Source organism: Salvelinus sp. IW2-2015, linkage group LG7 (genome assembly GCF_002910315.2).
Source record: "Salvelinus sp. IW2-2015 linkage group LG7, ASM291031v2, whole genome shotgun sequence".
NCBI lineage: Eukaryota > Metazoa > Chordata > Actinopteri > Salmoniformes > Salmonidae > Salvelinus > Salvelinus sp. IW2-2015.
In genome coordinates this window covers 1,824,726-1,842,069 of record NC_036847.1, presented here as the reverse complement: position 1 = coordinate 1,842,069, position 17,344 = coordinate 1,824,726, and the positions used below count along the sequence as shown (strand labels likewise).

Sequence of the window (17,344 nt, the reverse complement as noted above, 5' to 3'; positions counted from 1 at the left end):
AGCACGGTKGCTAGGAAAAACTCTCTAGAAAGGCCTAAACCTAGGAAGAAACCTAGAGAGGAACCAGGCTATGAGGGGTGGCCAGTCCTCTTCTGGCTGTGCCGGGTGGAGATTATAACAGAACATGGACAAGATGTTCATAAATGACCAGCATTGTCAAAGAATAATAATCACAGTAGTTGTCGAGGGTGCAGCAAGTCAGCACCTCAGGAGTAAATGTCAGTTGGCTTTTCTTAGTCGATCATTAAGAGTATCTCTACCGCTCCTGCTGTCTCTAGAGAGTTGAAAACAGCAGGTCTGGGACAGGTAGCACGACCGGTGAACAGGTCAGGGTTCCATAGCCGCAGGCAGAACAGTTGAAACTGGAGCAGCAAAGCACGACCAGGTGGACTGGGGACAGCAAGGAGTCATCATGCCAGGTAGTCCTGAGGCATGGTCCTAGGGCTCAGGTCCTCCGAGGAGAGAAAGAAAAGAGAGAAGAGAGAATTAGAGAGAGCATACTTAAATTCACACAAGGACACCGGATAAGACAGGAGAAGTACTCCAGACATAACAAACTGACCCTAGCCCCCCGACACATAAACTACTGCAGCATAAATACTGGAGGCTGAGACAGGAGGGGTCAGGAGACACTGTGGCCCCATCCGATGATACCCCCAGACAGGCCAAACAGGAAGGATATAACCCACCCACTTTGCCAAAGCACAGCCCCCGCACACTAGAGGGATATCTTCAACCACCAACTTACCATCCTGAGACAAGGCTGAGTATAGCCACAAAGATCTCCGCCACGGCACAACCCAAGGGGGGGCGCCAACAGACAGGAAGATCACGTCAGTACTCAACCCACTCAAGTGACGCACCTCCAGGGATGGCATGAAAGAGCACCAGTAAGCCAGTGACTCAGCCCTGTAATAGGGTTAGAGGCAGAGAATCCCAGTGGAGAGAGGGAACCGGCCAGGCAGAGGACAGCAAGGGCGTTCGTTGCTCCAGAGCCTTTCCGTTCACTTCACACTCCTGGGCCAGACTACACTCATCATATGACCCATGAAGAGATGAGTCTTCAGTTAAGTCTTAAAGGATGAGACCGAGTCTGCGTCTCTCACATGGGTAGGCAGACCATTCCATAAAAATGGAGCTCTATAGGAGAAAGCCCTGCCTCAGCTGTTTGCTTAGAAATTCTAGGGACAATTAGGAGCCTGCGTCTTGTGACCCGTACGCGTGTAGGTATGTACGGCAGGACCAAATCGGAAAGATAGGTAGGAGCAAGCCCATGTAATGCTTTGTAGTTAGGTAGCAGTAAAACCTTGAATCAGCCTTGCCTTAACAGGAAGCCAGTGTAGGGAGGCTAGCACTGGAGTAATATGATACATTTTTTTGGTTCTAGTCAGATTCTAGCAGCCATTTTAGCACTAACTGAAGTTTATTTATGCTTTATCCAGGTAGCCGGAAAGTAGAGCATTGCAGTAGTCTAACCTAGAAGTAACAAAAGCATGGATACATTATTCTGCATCATTTTTGGACAGAAAGTTTCTGATTTTTGCAATGTTACGTAGATGGAAAAAMGCTGTCCTTGAAACAGTCTTGATATGTTCGTCAAAAGAGAGATCAGGGTCCAGAGTAACGCCGAGGTCCTTCACAGTTTTATTTGAGACGACTTTACAACCATCAAGATTAATTGTCAGATTTTTTGTCAGATTTTAACCGTTACTGTACCTCATTTAGGCCAGATAATAATACCCGTGTGTGCTTACTGTATATCCATGTAGTGGTGTGTTGCTTCCATTTATCTGTCCTCCCCAGAACTTCTACAAGTCGGAGATCAACAAGGAGGACATGTACATCCGCTACATCCACAAGCTGTGTGACCTGCACCTGCATGCAGAGGACTACACAGGTAACTGGTTGGGATGTATATAACACTTTCAACGTGCTCACACTGTATAGTATTAGAACCCTGTGACAGCCAGGACTACCATGTAAAGTCAATGATGGTTAATCGTGGTGACCTTTGACCTCTGTGTCCTCCCCACCACCAGAGGCAGCATTTACTTTGCTGCTGTACTGGGAGCTGCTGCACTGGGAGGACCGACCCCTCAGAGAGTTCCTCCACTATCCCACACAGAGCGAGTGGCAACGCAAAGAGGGCCTCAGCCGCAAAGTGCTCCACTACTTTAACAAGGGAAAGGCAAGCCAAGCTAAATCAAGTCAAGCTAAGTTAAACAACATGGGGAATGMAAGTCGGGCTATGTCCAGTCACTTTGGGTAGTGTTTCATGTGAGATACTCAAATCAAACATATTATTTTACATAAGTCCCACACGGGTCTACATCTCAAGTCAGAATCTCAAGTCGAAACACTTCTCTATGTTCATGATGTCGTTGATGGCTGTTTCATTCTGGAAATCCAACATTTTCCCCCTTCAAATCCTCCTGAGAATGATGTTCCATAGACAGGATATTGTAAACATGTATTGAGACATTCCATATGTGTGAGATCTCGGTCTCTTTATCTCTTTCCAGTGTTGGGAATATGGAATATCACTCTGCCGGGAACTGGCTTTCCAGTATGAAACCTTGTATGACTACCAGAGCCTGAGCTGGATACGGGTGAGTCTGTCTGACAACCCAGCACTGTATGCCTCCTCGCTCTTTCTCTCTCTCTCGCTCTCTCACAGCCATGACTTTATCCCCCAGTGACTACTCATCATCACGAAGATGGAAAGTAAGTAGAAAGGAATGGAATTGAATATAAATTCTTGTCCTCACAATGTGGACATTTATTCACATTGCAATAGACTGACGAAATACCAAAAACATTATGACCCCTATGATCAAGGGAACCTCATTTGATGTGAGTTGCTGATAAAAGCTCAAGATGCTCTCTTAGAGTTGAATCAAGTATTTTTGTATTTTACAGAAAATGGAGGCTGCGTACTATGACAACATCATAGAACAGCAGAGGATTGAACCAGAGTTCTTTAGGATGGGCTTCTATGGCAGGAAGTTTCCTTTTTTCCTCAGGGTGAGATGAACACACACACATGATCTTTTATCTAAATTATGTTGAATTGGTTTTACGTATCCGTTGGATGACAACCCTTCTCTCTCCAGAATAAGGAGTTTGTGTGCCGGGGTTATAACTATGAACGACTGGAGGACTTTCAGCAAAGGATGCTGGGAGAATTCCCACATGCCATTGCCATGCAGCACCCCAACCAACCAGATGACGCCCTCCTACAAAGTGATGTTCAGTGTATCCTAACCATGGTCAATGTGTTGTCTGTCAACTCAACTGTCAGTATATTTGGCTTAACGCCTGGCCTCAGACCTGCAGATCTATGCGGTTACCCCAGTGTCAGACATCACTGACGTGCCTCAGCTGGAGCGCGTACCCGAGAGGATCAAGAGCTTCTACCGCATTAACAATGTCACTCGCTTTCACTATGACAGACCCTTCCACAAGGGACCCAAGGACAGGGAGAATGAGTTCAGGGTATGTGTGTGTGGAAGGAATTAGAATAGAATGTAACTGAAATTGTCCGTTGATACAAGCGGTGTATAATTACTATACAGAAGGTGACTCAGTGTTTTGTGTGTGTGTTTTCAGAGCCTGTGGATTGAGAGAACCACCCTGATTCTGTCTCGTCCTCTCCCTGGCATCTCCCGCTGGGCTGAGGTGGAGAGGAGAGAACTGGTGAGGAGCACTGGCATCATAAACTGGCATCTCACACTGTGACATCAGATGCCTCAGGCAGATGATGCAAGCGAGTTCGTAATTTGTGTCAAATCAAAATCGAAGTTTATTGGTCGCGTACAGCAGTGGAGGTTGGTGACTTTTWWAAAAATYGAGGAGGATGGGAGACCCACGGTATAGGAGCGKACCGCACGGAGTCGACAAAGTGTGTTTAAAAAATCGTCAAAGACTAATTATTTTTAACTAAAGCATTTAATAAAGTAATTTATAGTACAATATTATGGGGAATGGGAATGAGAGGGCTACTTATAGTGTTGGKAAGGGATCAGAGCAGTGATTGAATGAGGCATGAGTTGAGGTGTTCAGAGGCTTGACCAGTGCAGRACATGGGTTGAGATGTTCATAGGCTTCAGTGCAGGACAGGCTCATCATGGATGGATGGTGTTGAAGAAGAGCTCAACTCTTCCACTGAGGGCAGGACAGGACTTGACTGGGAAGACAAAAAACAATAACACGACACACTACACAATCAGACAATAGAGCTAAGAATGAGTTAGTCCAAGCAAGGAGTAAAATCATTGACATGTGTAATAATGTGATAGTGTTTGTGTACAGTGATGAGAGACAATTGTCAGGTTTGCTCACAATGCTTGGAGAGGAAACAATGAATGTGTCAGYGGATGAATCAAGCCCTGGTCATCCACATACCTGACGATAACTGACAACTGCGAGCAAACTGTGGTGTGGCAATTTTTTACCACTGGGGCCTGGAGTTTTTCCTTATCTGGTAATACACATGTCCCACATGGGTCTACTTAGAAACATCTCAAGTCAGAATCAACATATACTTAGCATTACTTTCTTTGCTTTCTCCCTGGCATATTACGTAATTTATGCAGCAGCATAAAAATACATTTTTGGAATGTAAAAAAAAAAGGTTGAATCATAACGTTAGTGATCTTCAGGTCAGCGCTATAGAAAGAGGCCCAAGTTCCCGACTTGGAATTCCGAGTTGGACGTATTTTCTCAGTCGGAGCTTGTATTTTTCAGAGACCCAGTTGTGGCAGAAGTCATGCTGGATTGACAGCATGGCCTATATATTCAACCTTTTCTGGCACATGGTGTTGCGTGTGAATGTTTATCCTTTTAAGCTTGGAAAAGAGACCCTTAAACCCAGACTTGGACCACACACACTCTTCACCAAATAGCAGGCAGGGGAAGCAAAATAGTGATTTCTTTGCAACGCCTGCAGTTAGCCGCTGATTCCTTCCAAACCACTCATTGTGTAATTAGCGATTTCCAACTTGTTGTGTGATGTTTATGTCCAATGGTCGATGAAAAGGATTTGCCAGTACATTGTAGACGTGATTCRTGATGATGACTGCTTGTCTAGCTTGCTAGCTAAGATTTTGAAAGTATGATGTTGACATGATCTGTCCAATCAAAGCTACGGTAGATATAATTGATTTGACGTCATTTTATCTGTGGCTAATGACCTTTCTTGGATGGGCACTTCTAATGAAACTCTATGGCAACACCCAAGGGGGCTTGAAGTTTCTAGTTCTCCCTGTAGATTTTGCGGTGACGTAGTGTCACCATGAGTGACAGAACGCTGAGCCAATCACGCCGCAACTAGAGAAGATTACCAACCCCTACGCTCTGTATTTTACGCTGGCTGCCCCTCCACCACAGAGAGCACTGAGCTAAGCTGAAACACCAACATTTTGGAGCTGCCTTACTCAAGAAAGCAAAAAAGAGACCATGTTTGTATGCAGATTTATTAACTCAGTCAATTTTGTTTGCAAACCGATATGTAACATGTATTAATGTCGAAATAACATGCAAAAAAGTATTATTCGAATATTTTTTTAGCTGAACAGGTGGGGGCTCAAAACAATTGGGGCTCTGCCCCACCTGCGAGTAAAGCACTGAGATGCAGTGCCTTACTATTAATGGATGATGCAATGGAAGCAATCAAATCATTCTGAATTRATTTTGACATCCCGGAGAAGACAGTAGAAACTTCCATATGCTCAGCAAGTAAAGCATCATAMCTTGGGCCTCCCAAGTGGCAAGTGGTCTTAAGGCACTGCTTCTCAGTGCTAGAGGTGTCACTATTGATCTGGGTTCGATCCCGGGCTGTATCATAACCGGCCATGATCGGGAGTCCCATAGGACTGCGCACAATTGGCCCAGCTTCGTCCGGGTTAGGCGAGGGTTTGGCCGTGGGGGTTTTACAAGTAGGCCGTCATTGTAAATCAGAATTTGTTCTTAACTGACTTGACAATTAAATAAAGGTGAAATAAAATAAAAAATTACCTCTGCAAGCTCCTTATAGTTCAGTTAGCTGAACGATCCTTCCCATCGTGCCCCTAAGTAAAAGCCAACCCTTAATCTGCTTGTGATCCTGTTTCTTCTTTACTTCTCATTGTGTCGCATAGTTTGAATACGCAGACGTTTGTCCATTTACATGATCGATGCAGCTTTTTCCAAGAAGCTTGAATCTGATGTGGGCAATGAAACAAAAAATCAACTATATTGTTGTTTGCATTATCTAGCAGTTCTGGTGGAGAAAACTGCACTCTGGTAGCTAGCTAACATTAGCACTGGCTACTAAAGTTAGCATGGCAAATTGAAATAAATTGGACTAACTCCACACAAAAATAAAGTTTGAAAACCGAGAACACTACATAAAATCTACCTCCTCCTAGAAACTAATTTGAATTTAATAATATTCWAAAAATGCTCAACTATCACTCTTCACTAAATCTCTATCCAAATGTAACCAACTCACCAAGCTTCTCAACACATAGAACCCCCATCATTTTTTATTTAACCTTTATTTAACTAGACAAGTCAGTTAAGAACAAATTCTTATTTACAGCCTTATTCTAAAATGTATTAAATTGTTTTTAACCCTCATCAATCTACACAAAATACCCCATAATGACAAAGCAAAAACAGGTTTTTAAACATTTTTGCTAAATTATAAAAAATATAAAAATATCACATTTACATAAGTTTTCAGACCCTTTACTCAGTACTTTGTTGAAGCACCTTTGGCAGTGATTACAGCCTCGATGCTACAAGCTTGACTCACCTATATTTGGGTAGTTTCTCCCATTCTTCTCTGCAGATCCTCTCAAGCTCTGTCAGGTTGGATGGGGAGAATGTTGCTCCACAGATGTTTTCAGCTCTCTCCAGRGACGTTTGAAGAGTTTCAAGTCCGGGCTGTGGCTGGGCCACTCAAGGACATTTAGAGACTTGTCCCAAAGCAACTCCTGCGTTGTCTTGGCTGTGTGCTTAGGGTTGTTGTCCTGATGGAAGATAAACCTTCGCCACAGTCTGAGGTCCTGAGCGCTCTGGAGCAGGTTTTCATCAAGGATCTCTCTGTACTTTGCTCCGTTCATCTTTCCCTTGATCCTAACTAATCTTCCAGTCCCTGCCGCTGAAAACCATCCCCACWGCATGATGCTGCCATCACCATGCTTCACCGTAGAGATGTTGCCAGGTTTCCTCCAGACGTGATTCTTGGCATTCAGGCCAACCAGAGAATGTTGTTTTTCATTGTCCTTTAGGTGCCTTTTGGAAAACTCCTTGCAGGCTGTTGTGCCTTTTACTGAGGAGTGGCTTCCGTCTGGCCACTCTACCATAAAGGCCTGATTGGTGGAGTGCTGCAGAGGTGGTTGTCCTTCTGGAACGTTCCCCCATCTCCACAGAGGAACTCTGGAGCTCTGTCAGAGTGACCATCGGGTTCTTGGTCACCTCCCTGACCAAGACCCTTCTCCCCTGATTGCTCAGTTTAGCCGGGCGGCCAGCTCTAGGAAGAGTTTTGGCGCTTCCAAACTTCTTCCATTTAAGAATGATGGAGGCCACTGTGTTCTTGGGCACCTTCAATGCTGCAGACATWTTTTGTTACCCTTCCCCAGATCTGTGCCTCGACACAATCCTGTCTCGGAGCTCTACAGACAATTCCTCAAGGGTTATCAATGGAAACAGGATGCACCTGAGCTCAATTTCGAGTCTCTGAATAATTATGTAAATAAGGTATTTCTGTTTTTATTTTTAATACATTTCCCCCAAAAAATTAACCTGTTTTGTCTCCGTCATTATGCGGTGTTGTGCGTCGATTGATGAAGAAAATGTTTTATTTAATCAATTTTAGAATAAGGCTGTAACGTAACAATGTGGAAGAAGTGAAGGGGTCTGAATACTGTATGTGTGTGTGTGTGTGCAGTTGGAGGTGAGCCCTCTGGAGAATGCCATCTACGTGGTGGAAAATAAGACCCAGGAGCTGCGGACTCTGATTAGCCAGTACCAGCACAGACAGCACCATGGCAACATTAACCCCCTCAGCATGCTGCTCAACGGGGTCATAGACGCTGCCGTCAATGGGGGCATTGCCAAATACCAGGAGGTACTAAGGGAAGGGAGGGAGATGTGGGTGGATTTGAATGGATACTTTGGTGGTTTTCTTCCAGGACATATATTGTTATCTGCCATGCCTTGTAACGCATTCATATCCTATATTCCTCCTCAACAGGCGTTCTTTGAAAAGGACTACATGAACAGCCATGCAGAGGACACAGAGAAGATCACCCAGCTCAAAGACGTAATGCAGGAACAGGTCAGGCAAAGCTCTTAACTCGTCACTGGCCAGTGGTCCACACAGTGTATATGGGTACAGAAGATAGAAACCATATCTTTCCTACGTGTTGTTTCATTGTCACAGGTTCACATCCTTGGAGTGGGGCTGGCCGTCCATGAGAAGTTGGTGCACCCAGAAATGCGTCCTCTGCACAAAAAGCTGATCGATCAGTTCCACATGATGAGGACCGGTTTACATCAGGTGAGTGGTTTTACATACTCTTCTGTTTGTGTGTCCTAATGAGTTGGTGTGTGTGTGTGCAGTCAGAGTGATTATTCAGAGCAGTGTTTACATGTCACTCAGCAGGGGTTGCCAGCAGCCTGCACTGGAGTCAACAATCCCAGAGGCATCCTGACCACTCACAGCCACATGAGCCCAGAAAGTGTCCGTCTGATTCACAGACACAGGTCAGTCACGTCTTGTACGAGATTTAACTTGGGAAAGAAGAGACGCTACAGTAATCTGTGAGATTAGAATATGATTCTCTCTCTGCAGCCCTATGAACCTGCAGGGTTCTATCCGCCAGTCCTCCTCCTCCCTCTCTTCTCACACCTCCAGCGAGGCGGGAGGTAACATGGTCATCCTGACAGACGGCCTATTGGGAGAGCACCCTGAGGACACGGCTCACATGGAGGTGGGTGGAATGAATACACACACACACACACACACACACACACCACACACACACACACACACAACACACACACACACACACACACACACACACACACACACACACACACACACACACACATGCAGGTTTTGTATGTTTTGAAGATATGTGAATAAACAGATATATTATTTTACAGCCAAGCCCCTCCTCCTCCAGTCTGAGCTCCATTCGGTCCACCTCCTCCCAGGTTATTAACTCTGCCCCATCTAGTGCCAGAGGTGAGTGTCACCTGCACCAGGCAGTAAATACCTCCAACTCATCATTATCATGTTCTTGGGCAGTTGTACATTTAACATTCTCAACAATGTACAGTATCAGTCAAAAGTTTGGACACACCTACTCATTCAAGGGTTTTTCTTTATTTTTACTATTTTCTACATTGTAGAATAGACGTGAAGACATTACAGCTATGAAATAGCAAACATGGAATCATGTAGTAACCAAAAAAGTGTTTTAAACAAATCAAAATATATTTTTGATTTTAGGTTCTTCAAAGTACCCTTTGCCTGTTGAAAAACAAATGATAGTCCCACTAAGCGCAAACCTGATTGGATGGTGTATCGCTGCAGAATACCATGGTAGCCATACTGGTTAAGTGTGCCTTGAATTCTAAATAAATCACAGTGCCACCAGCAAAGCACCATCACAACAACCCCTCCATGCTTCACGGTGGGAACCACACATGCAGAGATCATCAGTTCACCTACTTTGCGTCTCATAAAGACAGAAATCTCAAATTTGGACAACCAAAAGACAGATTTCAACCAGTCTGATATCCATTACTCGTATTTCTTGGCCCAAGCAAGTCTCTTCTTATTATTGGTGTCCTTTAGTAGTGGTTTCTTTGCAGCAGTTCGACCATGAAGGTATGATTCATGGTTCATGTAGTCTCCTCTGAACTGTTGATGTTGAGATGTGTCTGTTACTTGAACTCTGTGAAGCATTTATTTGGGCTGCAATCTGAGCTGCAGTTATCTTTAATGAACTTATCCTCTGCAGCAGAGGTAACTCTGTCTTCCTTTCCTGTGGCGGTCCTCATGAGAGCCAGTTTCATCATAGAGCTTGATGGTTTTTGCGATTGCACTTGAAAAAACTTTAGAAGTTCATGTCTTAAAGTAATGATGGACTGTCGTTTCTCTTTGCTTATTTGAGCCGTTTTTACCATAATATGGACTTGRTCTTTTACCAAATAGGGCTATCTTCTGTATACCACCCCTACTTTGTCACAACACAACTGATTGGCTCAAACGCATTAAGAAGGATATGTTCATTGAAATGCGTTCCAGGTGACTACCTCATGAAGCTGGTTGAGAGAATGCCAAGAGTGTGCAAAGCTGTCATCAAGGCAAAGGGTGGCTACTTTGACAAGTCTCAAATATAACATATATTTTGTTTTGTTTAACACKTTTTTGGTAACTGCATGATTCCATGTGTGTTATTTCATAGTTTTGATGTCTTCACTATTATTCTACAATGTAGAAAATAGTAAAAAATAAAGAAAAACCCTGCAATGAGGTGTGTCCAAACTTTTGACTGGTACTGTATATTTTACCTGACATGTTGTGCTGAGAAACAACAGTTTCAAGCTTAGATACTGTAGAACATCAGATCACAGATCTCTGATAATGGTTTTCATGCTTTGCTTTAATTATTTCTGGCAAACAGGGATCCCTAACAGACCTGTAAGCATCTATTTTAAACTTATGTTCATGGTTGTGACTTGAGGGAGTGATATGAGCCTATTTTACTGTTAGTCAGTGTACTTCCAATGTATCAATAGGGGAAAAGTCTGTCCTCTCCTCGACTCCTCCGTCCCCCTCTCCTCCGTCAGCTGGGAACCGATAAATGGTCGCCATATKTAGGTGTGTCAATTTGTTAATAGGCGAACTGAGGAGTTTGCTCCTCTCCTCGAAAGCCTCCTTTGGCCTTGGATACTCAAATGTATCCTATTCGAAAGAGATGTGAAATCTGCCAAACCCCATTTTGAATCCTCTGTTGTTTTATCAGAGGAGAAAAGCATTCACACGTTAAAAAACAAAATGCTACTCATATTTTTATCTACTATAAAATGTCTGGCACAACTAGCAAATTTAATTTTAATTTTTACCACTTTACACATGTTTTGCGATTCCTCATCTGTAAACGTAATTTGCCTGATGATGGGTTAGTGGAGAAGGAGAGTTTCATTTCATACAAGAKYATTTGTTTCCAGGCTTCCTCTCCTTGCCTCCTCACATCAATTACCTTTGACCTTTTTTTAAAAGGAGGGAAGGAGAGGATGGAGAAGAGGACATGAAGAATTCAGCAAATCCAATTGAGATTCTCCCAATGGGTCTCTGATGTCTGTCTGACCTGTCCTCTCCCCCCTTCCTCCCCCAGGCTCCCCGTCCCTGCCGGATAAAGCCAAACACAACCGGGAGGTGATGATGCTGCTGCCGCCTCACCAGAGAGTCAACAACACCATGTACTACACCATGACTGAGAACRGACAGGTGCTGACGTTACAGACCAAACTATGTTAAAATAGCACTGAAGGGAACTGATGACATTGCTGCATTAGTTAATTAAGGAGACGACGGCAGCTAGTTCACTGAGCGTAAGAATAGGCTGGCCAAAGCAGAAATAGACTGGTACTGAGCCCCCAGAACACACCGTTTGTTCTTGTCCTTTTCAGTTATCTTTAGACTCTGTTGTCTCTCTGTTTGCAGAGCAACCATCTGCAACGTGCCTTGCTCCAGCAAGTGAACCCCTGTAAGCCTTGCGTTGACCCTCCCGTGAGCTTGCCAGAGAAAGGTGAGTATACTGTATGCCTGTCTTAAAATTGGTAAATGCTGGTGTTCTCTTAGTGTTCATGAGAAATGAGCTAAGTAGGACAGAACTTACAGTAGTGAGCCTGTCGTTTGCTGGTGTTCCCCCAGTGTTCCCTAGTGCCCCGAGCAGCTGGAGTCTAGATGGCGAGGGCAGGGAGACAGTGCCCTACATCCAGGGACCTACAGGGGGTGTCATCATGCCCCCTGTCCCACCCAGGTCCTTCCCACCAGGTAACACCAATTATATACACCTTATCTATGGGTAAGAGTCCCTTGGCTGTCATGTTTTGGAAGTTTATTCTGATATGATTGTTTTCACCTCCTCTTTAGGTCACTTCCTGATGCACTTTGATGCGTTCCACCACCAGAACAGTGACCCGCCCCCGGCACTGCCTGTTCGCTCTCTCAGAAAGGTAAAAGACAGTTCAACATCCTGTACCGGTACATCTTCTTTACTTGGTCAAACAGATGCCAACCCATTTCTTATCTTCCTCTTTCTCTCTCTCCATCCCTCCAGTCTCCTCTCCACCCCATACCCGGCTCCCCCACTAGTCCTCAGTCAGCCCTGGGGGGCAGTAATTCCACCCTCTCGGGCAGCGCCAGCAGCGGGGTCTCCTCTCTGAGTGAGAGTAACTTTGGGGCCCAGTACCCCGATGCCCAAACTGTGCGGAATGACGCCATGGAGCCCTTACCCAGCCACCTGTGGACCCCTGATGAGTACCTGGCCTCTCCCTATCTGCACATCCACTACAGTGGGCCAGAACCAGAGTCCCTCGACCATGTCCGACCCTTTCACTACCGTAACCCTGTCTCACAACTCCCCCAATCCCAAACTCACTTCCACCCCCACTCTCACCACCAACCAGCCAGCCTCGACGGCCACCCTCATCCCCACGGGCCCACCCACCACCAGATACCCCTCCACGGCGCACACCACATTCCTTACCGGCGCCCTCAGCCCCCAGCTGTGCCCCCCAAGCCCTACCTGAGGGAAGGGTGCATCCCTGAGGAGGACCTGAGCTCCCTGGTGCCCCAGCCCGTCCCCCTTCCTCGGAGGATCTTCCACTCCCCCCACAGCCACAGAGAGGAGCTAGCCAAGGCTGCCTGGGAGCAGTGCATTAGCGAGGAGCACGAGGAGACACCATGAGGAGACGACAGGGCTGGGCCTCTTGGAGATTTTACTCACCTCGGTGCATCTTACTAGTCTAAAGTGGCTCCCTTCCCGTTGTCTCCTTGCCTTCATCTGTATTGATGTGAAAGAACATGGGCTGGTGAATCACGCGGATACATTGTAGGCATTAACAATATTGCGTTCATCTATCCCATGTTTTTATATCAGAGCAGATGAAGGGGAGAGGAAGCCACTTTAGACTATTGAGTTGCACCCTCACTCTCCTCAGTGTATTGTCTGATTCTGAATGGATGAAGCAGCATCATAGGAATTAATAAGGGAATATTATCTGTTGGACAATGTGACCGGTAATAATGACTTTGTTTAAATTGATATTGACTGTACACTGTTGTACAACTGGTCTGTGAGCATGTTTAGTTTATTTTCATTTGAGAACAACATACAGCCGTTTTGTGAAACATGACGATCCTCATCAACATGATCAACCCATACGAGCCCCAAATAGAATCCCCCTCCCTTTTCCACAACGAAAGGCAACTACAGAAGTTATACTACTCTTAGTAAAGTCATGATGACTTTTCTGCTTTTAATGCTCCATATATCTATCCTATTATTTTGATACACTTGCTACAGTATGCATGGGGTTTTCAAATAGAATTTCCCATCTTCTGTTTTACAAAACGCTGTATAGTGCTTCGCCATATGACGTTCTCCAATCTTCTGTTCTATTCTGCGACCTGCTTCTCATTGAAAGCAGGTCTGTTATTTGGACCTGGGTCACTCTTCTTGACCAAAGCCTCTAGGGACATATAAACCTCAGTTTAGGATTATCCCTCCATACAGTACGTATGGAAAACAATGTGAATGTATTCAGACAAGATGTGCTGTTTGTATTACACAAGTGGCAGCTCTTCTTTTCTGTTCAAGTGAAGTTGTCTTTATTACAGTCTTCTTGTCTTTTGTGTAACAGACCGAAATATCTCACGAGAGGAGCGTGAATGTTACCCAGACTGAAAGAGCTGATAAATCCGTGGGAGGGCTACAAAGAAAGGGGTGGAATTGTCAGGTGCCACAGAGCGCTCTGGAACAACAGTGAGTTCCCAATGTCAGTTGGACTCAATAAGACTGGATTGTTCCTTGAAAGGAGATAGTGATGGAGAAAATCCTTAACACTCAACTAGGAGTAAGATGAGAAGTAGCGAAGAATAATGGCTCAACAGTACCTCAACCACCTATTGGACTAACTATACTCATAAAAACAATTATCACACCCTATCTCTGCCACTATATGTTTCAAGATGATGTCAATTAACAAGTAATACATATGGACTGTGTGTAAAAGGACTAATGGCAATGACATTGCTCCTGTCTGTTACCTGTTCTACTCACCTTCACCCCCCTCTGCCCACCGAATGGCAAATCCAAACTCCCTCAAACAGAGTTCTAAACAACTACCTGCCTTAAGTGCACTGAAATTCAGTATCAGTCTCTCATTCTGACACCTCACTTGACTGTTTCTGTGAAGCTCATGAAACGACGGCTCTCGTTTGTCATCACGTTCTCTACGCTTTCCGAACAAACCTCATGACATCTATGTGTGACATCTGTTTTGTCCTGCCTCGGTTGAAGGTTGCTGTTTGGGTTTGTAGCACTACAGTATACTTAGTTTCGCCTGCAGTTTCTCTTCCCTCTGATCTGCAATAGAGAGATGTTTGTGTGCACAGGGGATGAGTATGAGAAGCTCAGACAGGACCATGAGGTTGATCTCCTTGGGCAATGGAAGTACACCAGACAGTGTTTGCTGAGATGTAATGTGATAACCAACCAGTGGGTTGGAAGGTGGAGGTTACTGTTAAACAAAATACAGGTCTTTGTTTCCCCAAGTAGTTTTTTGCAGGTGAATGCTTTGCGTTGTGTTCTTGCACATTAGGTTGTCCACTGATCAGACATCTATTTTTGTATGCAGGTACATCTGTTGTAAGGACATATTTCACCAATGTATCATGGAAGGATGTAGGGTATGTTTTGCAGACTGTGGAGTTGGTATGGAAGTACAGAACTATGGATCAGATATAAGATGAAAGTCAGATGTATGGGGAAGCTGATGTTTGTGAGAAGAGGTGCGATACTCCGATCAAACATGGGTACAATAGAATTTTTCAATGTAAATTCTGTTACTGTACATACAGCGGTATTGTGAAATATTTTTGAAAATTATTGCAGACCCCCCCCCCCCTAAAATAATTGTATCGTTTTGTGTAAATACATCTACTCCAGAAATCGACGTAATTGATGAATATCTATAATCAATGTTTTAAAGGAGACAAATCCATTAGACTGTGGTTGTCTGCGCTGTTCTTGACTTCAAGTCTTCAAATATAAATACTTTGTACACTTTTCAATGTGCTTTCTTGTACAGATGGTGTTAGCATGATCAAACAGTGTTTGGTTGTAAAGGTGGTTTTCCTACTCTCATAACTGCTGTGTTATGGATTCATTCACGATGCCAAACATTAAAGACAATCTTTTATCTGTCTCTGTCATTTYCATTGCTTGCTGCTCTGTGGAAAATAGAACCAATGATTGGCGGTATGTTTGACTGGRAATGGAAATTGACAGTAGGTTACTCTGCTACTTTCACTATCAGTCAATCTTTATTTTTTAGCAGAAGGACATTTGGTTGCAGACAGATGTATCAGTTTAACACACATATTTAGCTATTAAGAAAGACTTTTAGTTGTGAAGTATGTTTTTTCCCCTTTTCTTGTAAGGTTCAAAGGAGCAAAAGGCATAACATCTTGTAGGAACTTTGTATAGAAAGTTTTWAAAAGAAAATGAAGTAAAGTTGATTCACCAAAAGCAAAGCTAAATTGACAGCTGTTAAATAATGAAAATACTACTTTTAAATATACTTAAGTATCACAAGTACATGTAATTGCTAAAATATACTTAAGTATCAAAAGTAAAAGTATAAACAGTTTCACAATCCTTATATTAAGCAAACCAGACTGCACCATTTTMATTTATTTTTTATTTTATGCAGATAGCCAGGGGCACACTTYAACACTCAGACATAATTTACAAATGAAGCATTTGTTTAGTGAGTCCACCAGATCAGAGGCAGTATGGATGTTCTATTGATAAGAATTCAAAGTGTAACAAGTACTTTTGGGTGTCAGGGAAAATGTATGGAATAAAAAGTACATTATTTTCTTTAGGAATGTGGCAGTAAAAGTTGTCAAAAATATAAATCGTAAAGTACAGATACCCCAAAAAACGACTTAAGTAGTACTTTCAAGTATTTTTACTTACTGTAAGCACTTTACATCACTGGTTGCGTGCCACGTCATCGACTGTTCAGTCGGGCATCCGATGGCTAAGTCCTGTTCTCCTACTCAGATGTTGCTGACTCATGCCAGATCTTGCTAAGCTTGGATGGGTGTTTTACGTATCAGCTAACCACATGTTATAGCAATCTGGCGCTCGACCTAACAGTCTGATATGTCACACAACCATTGGTTGATGCATGCAACGTCTAAGCAGGGTATCACAACATATACCATATGMTGTGGTTAGCTGATAGTTTAATACATATCTAGGCATTGCGAGATCTGGCATGCGTCTGTGATGCAGTTGGCCAGCAGGCACTCGACCCTAATGCTGAGTTCATAAGCAAGTGGGAAGGTGGTAATTACCAGTTGCAAAGTCGTAAATACCAGTCTGATGCATTCACATGCTTTGAACTCGTTGAGAAACGGCAATTGGCTAATGGCCAACAAGCTGCGTCAACCATGAACTAATCATGTGGAAATTGAGCAAGTTGAGGTGACAACTGCTTGGAGTAACCCCGGATTGTGAACTGTCATGGTCAAAACATACTGATACAACAGTAGCTAAGATGGGGAGAAGTAAGTCCATGGCGCTGCTCTACCTTCTTGACAGTGCTATCGACAAGGCAGGTCCTACAGGCCCTAGTTTTGTCACACCTGGGCTACTGTTCAGTCAGGTGCAACAAAAAAAGTGCAATTGGCTCAGAACAGGGCAGCACGGCTGGCTCTTGGATGTACACGGAGAGCTAATGTCAATCTCTCCTGGCTCAAAGTGGAGGAGAGACTGACTTCATCACTGYTTATATATATGAGAGGCATTGACATGTTGAATGCACCGAGCTGTCTGTTTGAACTGCTGGCACACAGCTCAGACACCTATGCATACCCCACAAGACATGCCACGAGGTCTCTTCACAGTCCCCAAGTCCAGACTATGGGAGCTGCACAGTACTACATAGAGCCATGGCTACATGGAACTCTATTCCACATCAAGTAACTGATGCAAGCAGTAATATTAGATTTAAAAAACAGATTACAAATACACCTGGAACAGCG

At 44.0% G+C, this 17,344-nt stretch overlaps 1 protein-coding gene across 1 annotated transcript in view; it reads left to right on the top strand.

Annotated features, from left to right (window-relative positions):
• LOC111966184 (dedicator of cytokinesis protein 3) overlaps positions 1-15,493 on the top strand; it is an 83,521-nt gene extending 68,028 nt beyond the window's left edge. Inside the window, exons 37-54 of the mRNA XM_023990623.1 lie at positions 1,804-1,897; positions 2,040-2,188; positions 2,523-2,609; positions 2,920-3,024; positions 3,114-3,255; positions 3,329-3,495; positions 3,610-3,696; positions 7,934-8,113; positions 8,240-8,323; positions 8,429-8,545; positions 8,630-8,751; positions 8,840-8,978; positions 9,154-9,235; positions 11,397-11,509; positions 11,726-11,810; positions 11,936-12,058; positions 12,158-12,240; positions 12,345-15,493. Of these exons, the coding sequence (XP_023846391.1) occupies positions 1,804-1,897; positions 2,040-2,188; positions 2,523-2,609; positions 2,920-3,024; positions 3,114-3,255; positions 3,329-3,495; positions 3,610-3,696; positions 7,934-8,113; positions 8,240-8,323; positions 8,429-8,545; positions 8,630-8,751; positions 8,840-8,978; positions 9,154-9,235; positions 11,397-11,509; positions 11,726-11,810; positions 11,936-12,058; positions 12,158-12,240; positions 12,345-12,974 (2,589 nt within the window). The 3' untranslated portion in view covers positions 12,975-15,493. The remainder of the gene's footprint in view (positions 1-1,803; positions 1,898-2,039; positions 2,189-2,522; positions 2,610-2,919; positions 3,025-3,113; positions 3,256-3,328; positions 3,496-3,609; positions 3,697-7,933; positions 8,114-8,239; positions 8,324-8,428; positions 8,546-8,629; positions 8,752-8,839; positions 8,979-9,153; positions 9,236-11,396; positions 11,510-11,725; positions 11,811-11,935; positions 12,059-12,157; positions 12,241-12,344) is intronic.
• The last annotated feature ends 1,851 nt before the right edge of the window (positions 15,494-17,344 follow it).